This window comes from Mandrillus leucophaeus, unplaced genomic scaffold (assembly GCF_000951045.1).
Source record: "Mandrillus leucophaeus isolate KB7577 unplaced genomic scaffold, Mleu.le_1.0 Scaffold490, whole genome shotgun sequence".
Classification (NCBI taxonomy): Eukaryota; Metazoa; Chordata; class Mammalia; order Primates; family Cercopithecidae; genus Mandrillus; species Mandrillus leucophaeus.
In genome coordinates, this window is record NW_012105254.1 from 1,123,174 (window position 1) to 1,141,944 (window position 18,771).

At 45.0% G+C, this 18,771-nt stretch overlaps 1 protein-coding gene across 1 annotated transcript in view; it reads left to right on the plus strand.

The window, feature by feature from the left end:
* The window catches only part of CTPS2 (CTP synthase 2), a 130,411-nt gene that overhangs the window by 1,249 nt on the left and 110,391 nt on the right, over nucleotides 1–18,771 (plus strand). Inside the window, exons 2-7 of the mRNA XM_011995551.1 lie at nucleotides 6,568–6,772; nucleotides 10,710–10,880; nucleotides 11,452–11,552; nucleotides 16,465–16,581; nucleotides 16,728–16,811; nucleotides 18,316–18,396. Of these exons, the coding sequence (XP_011850941.1) occupies nucleotides 6,607–6,772; nucleotides 10,710–10,880; nucleotides 11,452–11,552; nucleotides 16,465–16,581; nucleotides 16,728–16,811; nucleotides 18,316–18,396 (720 nt within the window). The 5' untranslated portion in view covers nucleotides 6,568–6,606. The remainder of the gene's footprint in view (nucleotides 1–6,567; nucleotides 6,773–10,709; nucleotides 10,881–11,451; nucleotides 11,553–16,464; nucleotides 16,582–16,727; nucleotides 16,812–18,315; nucleotides 18,397–18,771) is intronic.

Genomic DNA, 18,771 nt, shown 5'->3' on the forward strand with positions numbered 1-18,771 from the left:
CCCGCGCCAGCGCCCGCACCCGGATCCCCACTTCTCCCGGCCCTCGGGAACCCGGAGAGCCCTGAGATGGCGTTGGCGGAAGTGAAGCCCCAAGCGGGGGTCGGCGAGGCTGGTGATCAGCGCCGGTAACATGGCCTTTCTGTCCTCTCTCCCGTCGCAGTGCACCCCTTAAACAACCACCCCCGCGTTTTCCCCGTACTAGATGGTTAGGGCTCGTAGTGCCGAACTACGCTGCTGCTACAAAATAGCTTTTTGGGGGCAACATAAAAAAAAATTGTATGTATAGTTTATATTCAATAAAATGCCCCATTTTCAGTGCGCAAATCGACGGGATTTGACAAATTATACACTCCTGTAACCGTTATCCCAAGTGGACATTGACCATTTCCTTCACCCTGCAAAGTTCCCTGGTACCTCCTTCCTGTCAATCCGCCCCAGGCCCCTCATTCAACCCTGGTTCTGATTGTTATCATAGTTTAGCTTTGCCTGTTCTAGAACTTCATAGAACAAGATCATCAGGTAAGTACTCTTTTGTGTCTAACATTACTTTTTAAATGGCCATCACTGAGAAGGTGTCTCTGGGTGCTCCTGGTGCTTTTATTTGCTCTAGGCCTGCCTGGTCTAATGTGGGAGCCACTGGTCACGTGGTTATTGAATACTGGAAATGTGGCAAAATCCGTACTGAGATGTGCTCTAAGTATAGGCACCTGATTTCTGAAAGTTCAGTACACAAAAAGGGTGTAAAATATTTCACTAATAAATTCTTACATTGTGTGTTAAAAGTTATAACATTTTTGGCTACATTGGGTTAAATAACATATATTAACATGGACTTCATTTGATTCTTTTTACTTTTTTAATATGGCTACTAGAAACTTAAAATTACATACCTGGCTGTGTAATATTTTTTATTATATAGTGGAGACAGCACAGCTCTACACGGTGCTATTCTGTAAACACTTGGTTCTGCTCACTGCATGTAAGAGTAAATGAAAAGCTTGTCTTGACACCAGAAACCATCCCCAATGGAGAAAGTGATCTAAAACAGGGCCAGCCTTTCCCTGCACCTTTGAAACTTTGTTAAAGTTACTTGTTTGCTTAAAAGAGGTAAAGGGTCGGGCATGGTGGCTCACGCCTGTAATCCCAGCACTTTGGGAGGCCGAGGCAGGAGGATCATGAGGTCGAGATCGAGACCATCCTGGACAACACGGTGAAACCCCGTCTCTACTAAAAATACAAAAATTAGCTGGGAATGGTGGCACACACCTGTAGTCCCAGCTACTCGGGAGGCTGAGGCAGGAGAATTGCTTGAACCCAGGAGGCAGAGGTTGCAGTGAGCCCAGATTGTGCCATTGCACTCCAGCCTGGTGACTGAACACAACTCCATCTCAAAACAACAACAACAACAACAACAACAAAATAGAAAGAATTAGGTGTCTCCTTGGTATTAAGTTGCATTCTTACAAAAGGTCTCTAAAATATCCAATGTGTTTTAAAAAGGTATCTTGTGTTTTTCACAAAACAGAAAATGAGTAATTGCTTATGTAGGGGAGGAAAGAGCTGATATCATAAGGGTCACGGCTGACAGCCTTAGACAAGAGACAGATTAACAAGAGAGAAGCATAACAATTTGTTGAATCGTAGGTTTATGTGACATGGAAGCCTTCAGAAATGAAAACCCCTTAAAGATGCAAGGGAAATGATCTGATTTTATGCTTGGAGTCCATGAAGCAGGGACGGATGAGCTGATGGAAATAGACGGAGTGGGGAAACCCAGCAAGGCCTGTCCACATTCTTCTTGGCCTCTCTGTTGTAGCTTTTCTTCCTCCCCGGTATGGGGTAGAACCTCTTTGGAATGAGGGTCTTAATTTCTTTATGGCCAGCTGTTGTATAGAAAGGTGGTTGAGAGGAAGGTTAGAGTCATATTTTTTGACTTTCTGGCTGGCTTTGCAGGGAAAGAGGTTCTAGTTTCTATGACTTGCCTTGGGGGAGTATGAGGGGTGACAGGCAGGAGGGCAGGAGAAGGTCAGAGAGAAACTTTGCTTCTGAGGCCTTCATTTTGGGGTTTTGTTTTCTTGAGCCCCAACACAGACAACCTAATCACCTAAATATATTAAGACATAACATGGTGTATCTTTGACCAAATAAAGATGGAATTTTTTTTTTTTTTTTTTTAGACAGAGTCTCACTCTGTTGCCGGGGGGGAGGGCAGTGTTGCAATCTTGGCTCACTGCAACCTCCACCTCCTGGGTTCAAGTGATTCTCCTGCCTCAGCCTCCCAAGTACCTGGGACTACAGGCAGGCGCCACCACGCCTGGCTAATTTTTGTATTTTTAGTAGAGACAAGATTTTACCATGTTGGCCAGGATGGTCTTGGTCTCTTGACCTCGTGATCCACCCGCCTTGACCTCCCAAAATGTTGGGATTACAGGCATGAGCCATTGCACCCGGCCATAAAACGGAAATCTTAATGGTGACTATTAACATTTAGATCTTAATTTAAAAAAACATAGTCAATAATATATTCAATGTTATAGTCTGCTCTCTCTTTTTTCAGGTAACGTAAGCATTTTCTTTCTTTCTTCCTTTTTTTTTGAGACAGAGTTTTGCTTTGTTGCCCAGGTTGGAGGGCATTGGCACAACCTCCACCTCCCAGGTTCAAGCAATTCTTGTGCCTCAGCCTCCTGAGTAGCTGGGATTACAGGTGCACGCCACCACACCCGGCTGATCTTTTGCATTTTAGTAGAGATGGGGTTTCCCCATGTTGCCCAAGCTGGTCTTGAACTCTTGAGCTCAGGCAATCCGCCCGTCTCAGCCTCCCAAAGTGCTGGGATTACAGGCGTGAGCCACTGTGCCTGGCCACATAAGCATTTTCTTTTTTCTTTACTCTCTTTTTTTTGAGATGAAGTGTTGCTCTTGTTCCCCAGACTGGAGTGCAATGGTGCCATCTCGGCTCACTGCAACCTCTGCCTCCGGGATTCAAGTGATTCTCCTGCCTCAGCCTCCCGAGTAGCTGGGATTACAGGCACCTGCCACCATGCCTGGCTAATTTTTGTATTTTTGGTAGAGACAGGGTTTCACCATGTTGGCCAGGCTGGTCTTGAACTGCCCGCCTCAGCCTCCCAAAGAAGCATTTTCTTATATAAAAAATTATTAGGCATAATGTGACTTCGCACGAATGTATGCCAGTTTTCTTCACCATACCTCTACAGCATTTTTCCATTTTGGTAACTTTTACAAAGAGAGTCATTTGAACAGTATGACGGTGCCAGAATAAGGTATAATTAAAGCACAATTCATTTGCCCCTTAATCCTGCAGGAAAGGTGAAGTCCAGTGGGACACAGACCTTGTCTTTTTACCTCCATATCCCTAGGACTTGGAAATATGTCAAGCATGTAATAGATGTTCAAATAAACATTATATATGTAATATATGTGTATATATAATTTTTTTTTTTATTTATTTGAGATGGAGTCTCACTCTGTTGCCCAGGCTGGAGTGCAATGGTGTGATCTTGGCTCACTGCAACCTCCTGCTTCCAGTTTCAAGTGATTCTCCTGCCTCAGCCTCCCTAGTAGCTGAGATTACAGGTGCCCACGACCACGCCGAGCTACTTTTTGTATTTTTAGTAGAGATGGAGTTTCACCATGTTGGTCAGGCTGGTCTCGAACTCCTGACCTCAGTGATCCACCCACCTCGGCCTCCCAAAGTGCTGGGATTACAGGCGTGAGCCACCGCGCCTAGCCGTGTATATATATTTTAAACAGATATGAGGCCTCGCTATGTTGCCCACAGTGGGCTCGAACTCCGAGGCTGAAGCATTCCTTCCACCTCAGTCTCCCAGGCAGCTGGGATTAAAGGTGTGCACCACGACACCCAGTTTATCAATAAACATTTGTGAGCTCATTGACTGAATCATTATGTAGGTGGCACTGAAAATGGTAACAGCTAAGCTTAATTTAGCATTTAGGCCCTGTCTTTGTAAATCCCTGCTAACTCTCTAAGGTAGGTACTATCATCATCCATAAATACTGTATGGTTTGTAAAAATTGAGGTTTTGAAATGTTGAAGAATTTGCCAAGGATCACAGCTGTAAGGGACAAGAGTCAGGATTTGAACCCAGGCTGTCTGATTCCCCTGGACAGGCACTTATCAAAATTGAACAAATCAGCCCGGGTGGCTCAGGCACGGTGGCTCACACCTGTAATCCCAGCACTTCGGAAGGCCTAGGCGGGCAGATCACCTGAGGTCGGGAGTTTGAGACCAGCCTGGCCAACATGGTGAAATCCTGTCTCTACTAAAAATACAAAAATTAGCTGGGCATTGTGGTACACACCTGTAAACCCAGCTACTTGAGAAGCTGAGGCAGGAGAATCGCTTGAACCTGGGAGGCGGAGGTTGCAGTGAGCCGAGATTGCGCCACTGCACTCCAGCCTGGGCAACAAGAGCGAAACTCCATCTCAAAAAAACAAAACAAAATGAAAACCTATGAATCTTAGGCAAAAATGATGCGTCAATGTAGGTTCACTGATTATAATAAATGTACCACTCTGCAAGTGCGGGATGGAGTGCAATGGCATGAGGCTGGAGTGCAATGGCATGATCTCGGCTCACCGCAACCTCCACCTCCCGAGTTCAAGCGATTCTCCTGCCTCAGCCCCCTCGAGTAGCTGGGATTACAGGCATGCGCCACCACGCCTGGCTAATTTTGTATTTTTAGTAGAAACGGGGTTTCTCTATGTTGGCCAGGCTGGTCTTGACCTCCTGACCTCAGGTGATGCGCCCGCCTCGGCCTCCCAAAGTGCTGGGATTACAGGCGTGAGCCACCGCGCCCAGCAGAAAGTCCGTAGTTTATTTACATCAGGGTTCACTCTTCCTGTTGTCCATTCTGTGGGTTTGGATAAATGTATAATGACATGGATCCGTCATTACAGTACTATACAGAATAGTTTCACTGCCCTAAAATTCCCTTGTATTCTGCCTATTCATCCCTCTCTCCCTCCTACCCGCTGACAACCACTGATCTTTTCCCTGTCTCTCTAGTTTTGCCTTTTCCAAAGTGTCATATAGTTGAAGTCATACAGTATGTAGCTTTTTCAGATTGGCTTCTTTCACTTGGTAATATGCACTTGAGATTCCTCCGTGTTTTTTCCAGGCTTGGTAGCCCATTTCTTTTTAACACCAAATTGTATTCCTAGAGATTGCTATTTTTTCCCCACTTTACAGATGAAGGAATAGACACAGAAAGGATAAAGAACTTGCCCAAGGTCGGGCGTGGTGGCTCACGCCTGTGATCCCAGCACTTTGGGAGGCCGAGGTGGGTGGTCACTTGAGACCAGGAGTTTGAGACCAGCCTGGCCAACATGGTGAAATCCCATCTCTACTAAAAATACAAAAATTAGCCCAGCATGGTGGTGCATGCCTATAATCCTAGCTACTTGGGAGGCTGAGGCATGAGAATCATTTGGACCGGGGAGGTGGAGGTTGCAGTGAGCCGAGATTGTGTCACTACATTCCAGCCTGGGCAACTGAGTGAGACCCTGTCTAAAAAAAAAAGAAAAAAGGAAAAAAAAAGAACTTGCCCAGGTACAGTTTGTACAGATCAGTCTGACACTGGAGTCTGAGCTCTTAAACATTTTAGCATGCCTGTGAATCCTAGAGAAATTTGGTTTATCATGATGAAGTTTGTTGCATGATAGAGTTGAGGTCTTTGGAAACCCAGGGCAACAGACCTAGGCACTTTGCTTGCAGAAGGTATCCACAGCTTTCTGTATAGTGACAATAATAAAAAGCCTAGAAGATAAGACTCTGTTTCAAAAAAAGTTCAAGTATTTAGTTTAGATAGAAAACTGCTGTGTGCTTTTGAAATTTTGGTGAGATGAAGCATGGTGGCTCACTTTTGTAATCACAGCATCTTGGGAGGCCAAGACAAGAGGACTGCTTGAGCCCAGGAGTCTGAGACCAGCCAGGGCATCATAGTAAGAACCTGTCTTTACAAAAATGTTTTAAGAATTAGCTGAGAGAGTTGGCACGTGCCTGTAGTCCCAGCTACTCCAGAGCCTGAGGCAAGAGGATTGCTTGAGCCCTGAAGTTCAAGGTTGCAGTGAGCTATGAACATGCCACTGCACTCCAGCCTGGGTGACCTAGTGAGACACTGTCTCTTAAAAAAAAAAAAATTCTGAGCTAGGGGCGGTGGCTCATGCCTGTTATCCCAGCACTTTGGGAGGCTGAGGCAGGTAGATCGGTTGAGCTCAGGAGTTGGAGACTAGCGTGGGCAACATGGTGAAACTCTGTCTCTACAAAAAAACCACAAAAATTAGCGGGGTGTGGTGGTGCTCACCTACAGTCTCAGTTACTAGGATGCTGAGGTGGGAGGATCGCTTGAACCCAGCGAGCAGAGATTACAGTGAGCCATGATTGCACCACTGCTCTCCAGCCTGGGTGACAGAGTGAGACTTGTCTTTAAAAAAAAAAAAAAAGAAAAAAAAATTCTGGTTGAATGCACTGTCTGCTTTACTAGTTTCAAATATTTCTCTTTCCTTATCCATAATTTTATTGCCTTTCAGATTATATCTGGGTGTTGGCACCCAGCCACTATTCTGCCAATGAAGTACATCCTGGTCACGGGTGGGGTCATCTCAGGCATCGGTAAAGGGATCATTGCCAGCAGCATTGGGACGATTCTAAAATCATGTGGACTCCGAGTTACTGCCATCAAAATCGACCCCTATATTAACATCGATGCTGGCACTTTTTCACCTTATGAACACGGTACGAAAGAGAACCACCTCCCCCTTATAGCGCTAGGCTCAACTGCATTTTTTTCTTCCGCTTTGGGTAATTTCTTTAGGATGTAGTTCCAGATTTAGAGTGACTAGATTGCATGCTATGAATACGTGAATTTTCTCATGGTCATTGACACATTGTTCATACCTCTGATGACATTCCAAATTAATCAACCCTTGTGGAAACATTGTACTTTTTGTACTATGGATTCTGTTTTATTTTTATCATAAAGGTAGTATGTTTCTCTTAACATTTCCCATTGCCTGGAGTAACTATTATTAATGGTGACATTTTGATGTATGAGTGTATTCTATTTATTTTTAAAATGGCTTTAGCCCTTACATGCTATTTAAAAAAAAGTTTTTATGAGGCCGGGCGCGGTGGTTTATGCCTGTAATCCCAACACTTTGGGAGGCCGAGGCAGGCAGATCACGAGGTCAGGAGATCGAGACCATCCTGGCTAATACGGTGAAACCTCGTCTCTACTAAAAATATAAAAAATTAGCTGGGTGGGCCGGGCGCGGTGGCTCAAGCCTGTAATCCCAGCACTTTGGGAGGCCGAGACAGGCGGATCACGAGGTCAGGAGATCGAGACCTGGCTAACACGGTGAAACCCCGTCTCTACTAAAAAAAAAAATACAAAAAACTAGCCGGGAGAGGTGGCGGGCGCCTGTAGTCCCAGCTACTCGGGAGGCTGAGGCAGGAGAATGGCGTAAACCCGGGAGGCGGAGCTTGCAGTGAGCTGAGATCTGGCCACTGCACTCCAGCCTGGGTGACAGAGCGAGACTCCGTCTCAAAGAAAAAAAAAAAATTAGCTGGGTGTGGTGTCATGTATCTGTAGTCCCAGCTACTCAGGAGGTTGAGGCAGGAGAATCACTTGAACCTGGCAGGCGGAGGTTGCAGTAAGCCAAGATCAAGCCATTGCATTCCAGCCTGGGCGACAGAGCGAGACTCTGTCTCAAAAAAACAAAACAAAACAAAACAAAAAACAAAACAACAACAAAAAACAACCAAAAAAAACCTTTTTATATGCAAGCAAAAAAGAGCATAAATCGTAAGTGTACAGTTGGATGAATTTTCATTAAATGAACACACTGTGTAACCAGCTCCTGATCAAGAAACAGAAATGTTTGTGTCCCTTGCTATTCTGTCTTCTTGTTTTTGTTTTTTGAGACAGGGTCTCACTCTATCGCCCAGGCTGGAGTGCAGTGGCCAAGATCTCGGCTCAATGCAACCTCCCCCTCCTGGGCTCAAGTGATCTTCCTGCTTCAGTCCCCTGGGTAGCTGGGATTACGGGTACGCACCACCACGTCTGGCTAATTTTTGTATTTTTTTTTTATAGAGCTGGATTTTGCCATGTTACTCAGGCTGGTCTCGACCTCCTGGGCTCAAGCAATCCTCCTACCTCGGCCTCCCAAAGTGGTGGGATTACAGGCATGAGCCACTGCGCCCGGCCTTGAATATTTTGTTTTAAACTTCACTAACCGGAGAATAAAACAAACAAAAAGAGGGTATCTTATTGTTTTAGTTTAGATTTCTTTGATTTTGATTTTGTTTGTGAATGACTTATTCAAGTCTGTGGTAGATTGTATTTTTGCTTCAAAATATCACCCACCATCCCTCTGTGGAATACATTTCCCTGCCCTTTGACCTTGGAGTTTGGCCACGTAGGATAGTTAACTTGTCTTGGTTTGTTTGGAATGTTCCTGATTTTAAAACAGAAAGTCCCGTGTCCTGGGAACCTGCTTAGTCCTGGGCAAACCAAGCAGGTTGGTCACTCTGTTTGGCCATGTGATTTGTTTTGTCCTATGGGATGTTAGGGAATATTAACATATGCCTTGTTGAAGCAGAAATGTCAAATGCATCTGCGTGGTTTGGCTCAGTCTGTTTTGTGGTTCTGCCCTCCACCATGAGAACAGCTTGCTTTTCAGAGATTTCTCGTTCAGCCTTGGTCCTGGAATGAGAAGAAACAAGTGACTCACAAGTGACTCACAGCCCCCGTGTAACATGAGGGAGAAATAAATAAATGTTTTGTAAGTTGCAGAGATTTTGGGGTTGTTGTGCGGCACCATTGACTAATGCCATGTGTTACACTAAATTTTCTTTGGATTCTTTTTATGAATTTTTTTTTTTTTTTTGGAGACAGTCTCACTCTGTCACGCAGGTTGGAGTGCAGTGTGTGACCTCGGTTCACTGCAACCTCTGCCTCCCAGGTTCAAGTGATTCTCCTACCCAGCCTGGCAAACATGGCGAAACTCTGTCTCTATTAAAAAAAAAAATAATAGGCTGGGCGCGGTGGTTCACGCCTGTAATCCCAGCACTTTGGGAGGCCGTGGCAGGTAGATCACGAGGTCAGGAGATGGAGACCATCCTGGCCAACGTGGTAAAACCCTGTCTCTACTAAAAATACAAAAAAATTAGCTGGGTGTGGTGGTGTGCACCTGTAATCCCAGCTACTCAGGAGGCTGAGGCAGGAGAATGGCTTGAATCAGGGAGTCAGAGATTGCAGTGACCCAAGATCGTGCCACTGCACTCCAGCCTGGCGATAGAGCGAGACCCCATCTCAAACTAATAATAATAGTAATAATAATAGTAGGCCGGGCGCGGTGGCTCAAGCCTGTAATTCCAGCACTTTGGGAGGCCGAGACGGGCGGATCACGAAGTCAGGAGATCGAGACCATCCTGGCTAACCCGGTGAAACCCCGTCTCTACTGAAAAATACAAAAAAACTAGCCGGGTGAGGTGGCGGCCGCCTGTAGTCCCAGCTACTCGGGAGGCTGAGGCAGGAGAATGGCATAAACCCGGGAGGCGGAGCTTGCAGTGAGCTGAGATCCGGCCACTGCACTCCAACCTGGGCGACAGAGCGAGACTCCGTCTCAAAAAAAAAAAAAAAATAATAATAATAGTAATATAAAGATTAGCCAGGCATGATGGTATATGTCTGTAATCCCAGCTACTTGGGAAGCTGAGACATGAGAATTGCTTGGATCCAGGAGGCAGAGGTTGCAGTGAGCTGAGATGGCGCCACCGTGCTCCAGCCCGGTTGACAGTGAGACTCCGTCTCAAAAAAAAAAAAAAAAAGAAAAAAAAGAAAAAACAGTATTGTGATATCAGTTTGCTTTTTTCCTTAAAATTAATTCTCTAGACCACAGTTATGTACCTTAGAATGGATAAGTAAATGAGGAGATACAAGGTTTCTGATTAAGTTTGTAAGTTAGTCAACCTTCTTTTTTCCTGTGGACTTCTAGCAGTAGGAATAAATGATAGTTCCCTTAATAGAGGAAAGGTTTAATTCCCACAAGGTGGCTTTAGAAATATACAACTCTCAGTCAATGCCCTGAAGTGACAATAGAGATCTACAGACGTGTCTAGTAAAGTGGGTGCTTCTCGTGCGATGAAGTCGGCACCTGTCTTTTATGACAGTGCATTGTGCACGTAGCTTATGGCACACACAGGCTTTTTCCCTCACTTTCACCAAGTTGCCTTATGGGTTAGCTGTGGCCTCGCTTTGTCACCTACTGTCTAATTGTGGCTTCAACCAAGATGAGAATCAAGTAAAAGTTTCTTATCGCAATCCCAGAGTCCAGGATACTGATGCTTTGAAGTAAAATACTGTTTGTTTTTAAAATTGCCGTTTTCAAGTCCTTTTTTTGTGTGGCATATGTTGAATTTGGAAAAGCTAAATCCTGAAGACAGAATTTCAGTAGATAAAAAACAAAAACCACAATGGAATACTATAAATAGAATTTTCTGATGCATTTTCTTGGATAGAATTGAATTATTTTCTCCACCAAAAAGAAGATGGTGATAGAATATGGCTTAGAAATACATCTTTTACCAGCTTTTTAACAAAAATATGTCCATCTTTGAAAAATTTACTGGAAGCAAAATTTTGATTTTTCCATTGCCTTTTTAATCCTAGGTGAAGTCTTCGTCTTAAATGATGGTGGAGAAGTTGATTTAGACCTTGGAAATTATGAAAGATTTTTGGATATTAATCTTTATAAAGACAACAATATCACCACGGGGAAGATATATCAGCACGTGATCAACAAAGAGAGGCGTGGCGATTACCTGGGGAAAACAGTGCAAGGTATTATATTCCACAGACATTATGGAGCCCTGTGTGCTGAATATCTTTGTGCTGCTCAAAAGTAGAACTGAAGGCCAGGCATGGTGGCTCACGCCTGTAATTCCAGCACTTTGGGAGTCCGAGGCCAGTGGATCACCTGAGGTCAGGAGTTCGAGACCAGCCTGGCCAACATGGTGAAACCCCATCTCTACTAAAAATAAAAAATGAGTTGGGCATGGTGGCGAATGCCTGTAATCCCAGCTATTTGGGAGGCTGAGGCAGGAGAATCACTCAAACCCAGGAGGCAGAGGTTGCAGTGAGCCGATATCGTGCCACTGCACTCCAGCCTGGGCGACAGAGTGAGGCTCCGTCTCAAAAAACAAAAACAAAAACCCACGTAGAACTGAAAATGTCACAGTCCCTGCGCTCTACAAGTTCTAATTCTTTTAAACTTGTTGCATTTTTCTCTTTTCATTTTCCAAAAATGTCAGGGTAACTTTCCAGGTGACTTTCAGGTGACTGGGGAGGCCTAAAGCACATTCTTTTCTCATGAACATGGAATAAACTTTTGTATTAATACTTCTTTCTACAGTTGTCCCTCACATTACTGATGCTGTCCAGGAGTGGGTTATGAACCAAGCCAAGGTGCCGGTGGATGGTAATAAGGAAGAGCCCCAAATATGCGTTATTGAGGCAAGCACAGAACTTTCTTTATAAAATTATATCCTGCTGGGTCTTTGAGCATCTGATCTTCATTTATTTGACAAATACTTACACACACCCTCCTGAGTGCTGGACACTGGGCTAGGAGGTGGGGTCAGAGCAAGAAACAACATAGATGGCTTCTGTCTTTGTGGTCACAAGTGAGTGGGCAAGATTGTCATTAGACAGACAATCACACATACTCGTGGGTAGATGTGCAGTGATCTGCTTGTGGAGACTGATCAGCTGCTGATAAAGTCAATGTGAGGGCCTCTTCTGTGCTGGGGCCTGGGATGGGCACAGTCTCTACCCTTGGGGAACTTGCAGACAACCCTGTCCACACACGACAGACTGCAGTCTAGTGCATGCTATTTGAAAAGTATTTCCGAAGTGCTTTGGAAGTGTAAAGAGACACTGGGTTAGGGAAGTCAGATGGTAGAGGTGATAAGTGATTAGTATCAGCTGTTTAAAGAAAGAAGCTAGTGGCTGGGCGAGGTGGCTGATGCCTGTAATCCCGGCATTTTCAGATGCCAAGGTGGGAGGATTGCTTGAGCCCATGAGTTTGAGACAGCCTGGACAACATGGCGAAAACCTGTCTCTACAGAAACGACAAAAATTAGCTAGGCATGGTGGTACGCACCTGTAGTCCCAGCTACTTGAGAATCTGAAATGGGAGGATCTTTTGAGCCCGGGAGGTTGAGGCTGCAGAGAGTCATGATTGCACCAGCACTTCAGCCTGGGCGATGGAGCCAGACCCTGTCTTAATTAAAAAAAAAAAAAAAAAAAAGTAGTATTTGAACTTGCCGTTTGTTCACTTCCTTCACCTTGTTCCCTTCCTCTCCACATGCAGAATGAGAATAACATCCATATCCTCCTCCTCTAAATGTCAGTTGGCTTAATTGCCCGGCGAAAGAGCAGAATAATGACCAATTTGGTTCTTAGAGTCAGGCCGTCTTGGTTCGTATTTCTGCAGTGACCCCTGAGCCATGTGTAGCTCAGTGATTAAGAGTCTGGAGGCAAACGGGCTGGGTTTGTAGCCTAGCAAGGTTACTTACAGGGAGGAGGGGGTGACCTTGGGCAAGTTTGCTCAACCTCTCTGTGCCTCTTTAACTCATTTACCTCATTTGTAACTCATTTAACTCATTGTTTTGAAGATTAAATAAGTCTCTACACTTAGTGCTTAGAATGGTGTCACAGATATAGTAAGTGCTTAAAAATTATTAACTAGTATTCAGATGCCTGTATGACTTTTGGAAAATTCTCACAGTTTTAACATCCTCATTTGTAATAATGTGGTAATAATATAATATTGTAATAATAAGATAATGACAGGATTGTTTGGGGATTAAATGCAATAATAAAGAGCACTTTGCAATGTCTGGCATTTAGGAAGTGCTCAGTAAATGTAAGTTAGCTATTATTATTGTCATCAATGTAAGTGTTAGCAGATATCATGATATGTAGAAGATCCATTTTGTTAATAGTAGAGCTGATAAAGTTACTGGTTATTTATTTATTTTTTATAGATAGGGTCTCGCTATGTTGCCTTGGGCTGGAGTGCAGTAGCTAGTCACAGGTTCGATCAAAGCCCACTGTAGCCTCAAACTTCTGAGCTCAACCAATCATCTTGCCTCAGCCTCCCAAGTAGCTGGGACTACAGGTGTACCACCACCATGCCTGGCAAATTTTTTTTTTTTTTTTTTGAGACGGAGTTTTGCTCTTTTTGCCCAGGTTGGAGTGCAATGGCGTGATCTCGGCTCACCTCAACCTCCACCTCCCTGGTTCAAGCGATTCTCCTGCCTCAGCCTCCCAAGTAGCTGGGACTACAGGTGTACCACCACCATGCCTGGCAAATTTTTTTTTTTTTTTTTGAGACGGAGTTTTGCTCTTTTTGCCCAGGTTGGAGTGCAATGGCGTGATCTCGGCTCACCTCAACCTCCACCTCCCTGGTTCAAGCGATTCTCCTGCCTCAGCCTCCCGAATAGCTGGGATTACAGGCATGCGCCACCATGCCTGGCTAATTTTGTATTTTTAGTAGAGACGGGGTTTCTCCATGTTGGTCAGGCTGGTCTTGAACTCCTGACCTCAGGTGATCCACCCGCCTCGGCCTCCCAAAGTCCTGGGATTACGGGCGTGAGCCACCGCGCCTGGCCAACCTGGCAAATTTCTAATTTTATTTCTTATTCTACCTTTGGATTGACTTGTTTGCCTTCACAATGATTAATTTAGCACTTAATATGTACTAGCCCTGATGATAGCTGCTAGGGTTGTGAGGTTGACTGTGATCTGACTCCTGCTCTCCAGGACCTCATTGGCTGGATTTTAAATTTTATGGAAACAGAGAAACTGACAAACAGAACCCCTTCTCCATTATAACCCTGATGTTTATATTTGATTATTGGATACTAGTGGTCAACATCTTCTTTGGTTCATTGTAAATTGTGTTCAACAGCTGTGTCTGTGCACCATTTAAGGTTTTGAAGAAGGACTGCCAAAGCTGATTTTCAGTTTTAATCATAGAGGAGCTGTTGAAATGTCTTCAAAGCCATTTTATGAGTGAGACCTCAACTTCTCAGACCAGTGGAGCTGACAGGTTTTATTTATATTAGTACGAGTTATCTTGGCATGAACCTGAAATAATTGATGCTTGTCTTAAAGGAATAACATGTTTCTTTCTCCTTGTTTATTTTCCAAAAAAGAAGACTCAGCCAGGTGTGGTGGTGCAGGTCTGTAGTCCCAGCTACTTGGGAGGCTGAGGCAGGAGGATCACTTATACCCAGGAGTTTGAGCCCGCAGTGAGCCATGATCTCACCACTGCACTCCAGCCTGGGTGGCAGAGCGAGACACTGTCTCTAAAAAAAAAAGAAAGAAAGAAAAAGACTCCTTTCATTAAAGACAAGCGAAAACAACTTTGCACATCTCATAAATTTGCTGCTGCTTCCGTTTCAGCATAAAGTATTGTTATGGGTGATATTTTCCCTTTTATTTGGGGCAACAGTTAACTTCAAACTTTTCCAATAGTTGTATTGAAAGTTTCTGAACACAATAATGATGGTGACCTAGAGGTATGGTAATGGGAACTTCTGAATTAGCAGAGAGACTGTAGTACCACTGTTGACCACGTGTGGGCAGAAGCGGATAATGTTTAAAGTTGGCCTCCTTTTCGCATTCACTATTATTGACCCCCCCCCCCCCAGAGAATCCCCATCAAAACACAGGACGGAAGCATACGGTTTAATTTAAGCGCAGACCTCTGTTTTTCCTTAGAGAAAATAAATGATTTTTAAAAATTAGATTTTGGTGCCTTGTATTTAGTGGGTACTTACACTCGCTTCTTCACTCCTGCCAAGTTCCTGATTGCATGTGATGTTTTCATTTCGTTGAGTTGTTGTTGTTGTTTTTTAAAGAGACAGTGTCTCACTCTGTCCCCTAGGCTGGAGTGCAGTGGCATGATCATGACTCACTGTAGCCTGGACTTCTCCAGGCTCAAGCAATCCTCCCACCTCAGCCTCCTGAGTGTCTGGGACCATGGGTGCCGTGCCACCATGCCCAGCTAATTTTTTATGTTTTTGTGGAGGCAAGGTCTCACTTTGTTGCCCATGCTGGTCTCAAACTCCTGGGCTCAAGTGATATGCCTGCCTCCCAAAGTGTTGGGGTTACAGGCGTGAGCCACTGCACCCAGCCCTGGCTTTGGTTCTGTTGTAATTTTGGTAACAGATGCTAGAACACCGTTACTTAGGGCTTATATTGAATTTCAGGACCTTTCTGTCCTGTCCTGACTACTAAAGTAAATCTCCAGTGCTGCCTGCAGGGTACTGGGCTCATGCCCTCATGGGGCTTACAGTCTAGTGGGGTAGAGAGCCAGGAAACAAAGACGGAAATGAAATAGAGGCAACTTGTGCTGAGTTCCTAGGATGCGTACAGTGCTGTGACAAGGGCTAGTGGGATGTAGGCTGCTGTAGGTGGGGGGGTGGGGTCAGAGTCCGCCCTCCAGGGAGGATGCATCTCTCTTGGACTGGAGGATAAAAAGAGGTTGCTGTAGATGAAGAAGGAGGGTAGGAGGCCTTGAGGGGCAGGAAGGAAGAGCATGGAGTACCCAAGAGGCCAGTGGGGAGGGGACCGGATGGCACTGGAGACTCAATGCAAGGGCCAGGTCCTGAGAGCCTTTTGTTGGCTGCATTAAGGAGATTTGATGTTAGTTGTTTTTTTGTTTTTTTTTTTTTTTTGAGACGGAGTCTTGCTCTGTCGTCTAGGCTGGAGTGCAATGGCATGATCTCAACTCACTGCAACCTGTGCCTCCCAGGTTCAAGCGATTCTCCTGCCTCAGCCTCCCGAGTAACTGGGACTACTTGGGTGTGCGCCACCACGTCCAGCTAATTTTTGTACTTTTATTAGAGAAGGGGTTTCACCGTGTTAGCCAGGAAGGTCTCGATCTCCTGACCTGTGATCCGCCCGCCTCGGCCTCCCAAAGTGCTGGGATAACAAGCGTGAGCCACCGCACCTGGCCTTGTTGTTAGTTTTAATGAAGCAGTGGGCTACTGAAGAGTATACATGTGGAGAAATCTTTTATGAAGTTTTATTTTTTATTTTTATATGTTTTCAGAGACAGGGTCTTGTTCTGTCAGCTAGGCTGGAGTGCGGTGGCATGATCACGACTCACTGCAGCCTTGACCTCCTGGGCTCAAGTGATGCTCCTCCCTTGGCTACGAAAGCACTGGGATCACAGGCGTGAGCTGACACACCCAGCCACAATTTAGTGATTTTGAATGTATTTATAAACCTCTGTGTAACCATCAAACTTTAGTTCTCATGCTCGGTTTATTAAGAACTCTTTTTATTAGCTTGTGTACTGTGGGAGATGTGTGGTCATTTGTGTCTTTTTTTGTTTGTTTTCCATTCCCAGCTGGGAGGCACCATTGGAGACATCGAAGGAATGCCGTTTGTGGAAGCGTTTAGACAATTCCAGTTTAAGGCGAAAAGAGAGAATTTCTGTAATATCCATGTTAGCCTTGTCCCACAGGTGGGCTTTCCAGATAAGTATGTGGACAGCAACTTTGATAAGTTTTCCTGTGATATTCTATGTGTCCCGCATTTGAACGTGGGGCACCATTAATCATCAATAGGAGCTAGTGTCCAGTGGGCTGACGGGACCCCATTTTTTTTCAGCTCAGTGCTACCGGAGAACAAAAAACCAAACCCACCCAAAACAGTGTCCGCGCGCTGAGGGGGTTAGGCCTGTCTCCAGATTTGGTGAGTTGAGGACAGTGGGTAAGTCTATCCCAAAGGTCTCTGGGAGCAGGCCCTTCACTTCTTTTTTGTTTGTTTGTTTGAGACGGAGTCTTGCTCTGTCACCCAGGCTGGAGTGCAGTGGTGCAGTCTTGGCTCATTGCAACCTCTGCCTCCCGGGTTCAAGCTATTCTCCTGTCTCAGCCTCCAGAGTATTTGGATTACAGGCACATGCCACCACACCTGGTATTTTTAGTAGAGACGGAGTTTTGTCATGTTGGCTAGGCTGGTCTCGAACCCCTGACCTCAGGTGATCTGCCCGCCTCGGCCTCCCAAAGTGCTTGGGATTACAGCCAAGAGCCACCATGCCTAGCTGCCCTTCACTTCTTTATCTTTATCATCATCTAAGTCCTTTCTCATTCTCAAACAGCTCCTATGACAATGAGGTTTTTCTGTCTGGGAGCTGGAAAAGGCTTATTCCCTTAGCCTCAAGTGTTGCTTCAATCCATTCTTCCCTAGGCTCTCATTTGATGGGCCACATTGATAGTTGGGCAAGTGTGATGTCCCATCATTTATATGATTCCTGGATTCTTTAGAATGAAGGTGAAATCTTGGGATTTTCCTGTAACCCTGCTATCAGTGATAACCCTGTGATGGGTTTTCACTGCTGTTTTTTTCTTTTTGAGACAGGGTCTGGCTCTGTTGCCCAGGCTGGAGTGCAGTGTTGCGATCTTGGCTTACTGCAACCTCTGCCTCCTGGGCTGAAGCGATTCTCCCACCTCAGCCTCTTGAGTAGCTGATACTAGCGGTGTACACTACCACAGCGCACTAATTTTTGTGTGTGGTGTGTGTGTGTGTGTGTGTTTGTAGAGACAGGGTTTTGCTATGTTACCCAGGCAGGTCTCGAACTCCTGGGTTCAACCAATCCTCCTGGCTTGGCCTCCTAAAGTGCTGGGATTGCACCACGCCCAGCCCATTGCTCTTATTTTTAGTCTAAACAGTGATGTGTCCTTATAGCAGGTGATCCAGTCATCACCAATAGTCTCTGTCAGAGGTTGACAAATAACAGTCCACAACTTGCGTGCCTGTTTTTGTAAATAAAGTTGTATTATCATGCAGTCACGCCCATTCATTTACATATTGTCTGTAGCTGTTTTCACACTGCACCACGATTGAGGATCAGGACAGTGACTGTGTGACGACCTGCAAACCCAAAATATTTCCCATCTGGCCCTTTTGAGAAAAAGTTTGTTAGCCTCGATCTAGCTCTTTTCTTATAGTTAATGAAGCAACACTTACGAGCCTGGACTCTTTTCACCAGAGACGTCTCGATGTTTCGAGTTCTTACTGATACACTTGTGCAGAATTTGATTATACTTATTTTAGTGCTCAGACCAATTTCTAATAGTCCAGTGGAATGTCCAAAGTGAACAAGTATATACTTGGCCAAGTTTCTTGTAAAAAGAAATGAATGTGGCATCCTGCTGAAAACGAATCCTGTTTGCTGACGCATAACTGGCTTTGACAGATTGTCTGCCGAAGTTCAACGCCCATCGAGATGGCCGTGAAGGAGAAGATTTCTATGTTTTGTCACGTGAACCCTGAACAGGTTGGTGCTGCTCTTTAGATTTTATTGTCTGGCAGGCACTTCTGCTGATGCCAGTGTTTTGTGCCTCTTCAATGATCATATTACTTTTCACGGCATTTATGCAAGCGCCGGGCACCCTGATCCAATCATGACTCCCTAGCCCTTAAGTGAGGTAGGATGCATGTTTCTTTGCATGATCACTCAACTTATGTCACAAAACCAGGGTGGGCTTCATTTCTTTTCTTGAGACAGAGTGAGGCTGGAGTGCAGTGGCACAATCTCAGCTCACTGCAACTTCTGCCTCCCAGGTTCAAGCAATTCTCTTATTTTAGCCTCCTGAGCAGCTGAAATTACAGGTGCCTGCCACCATGCCTGGATAATTTTTTTTTTTTTTTT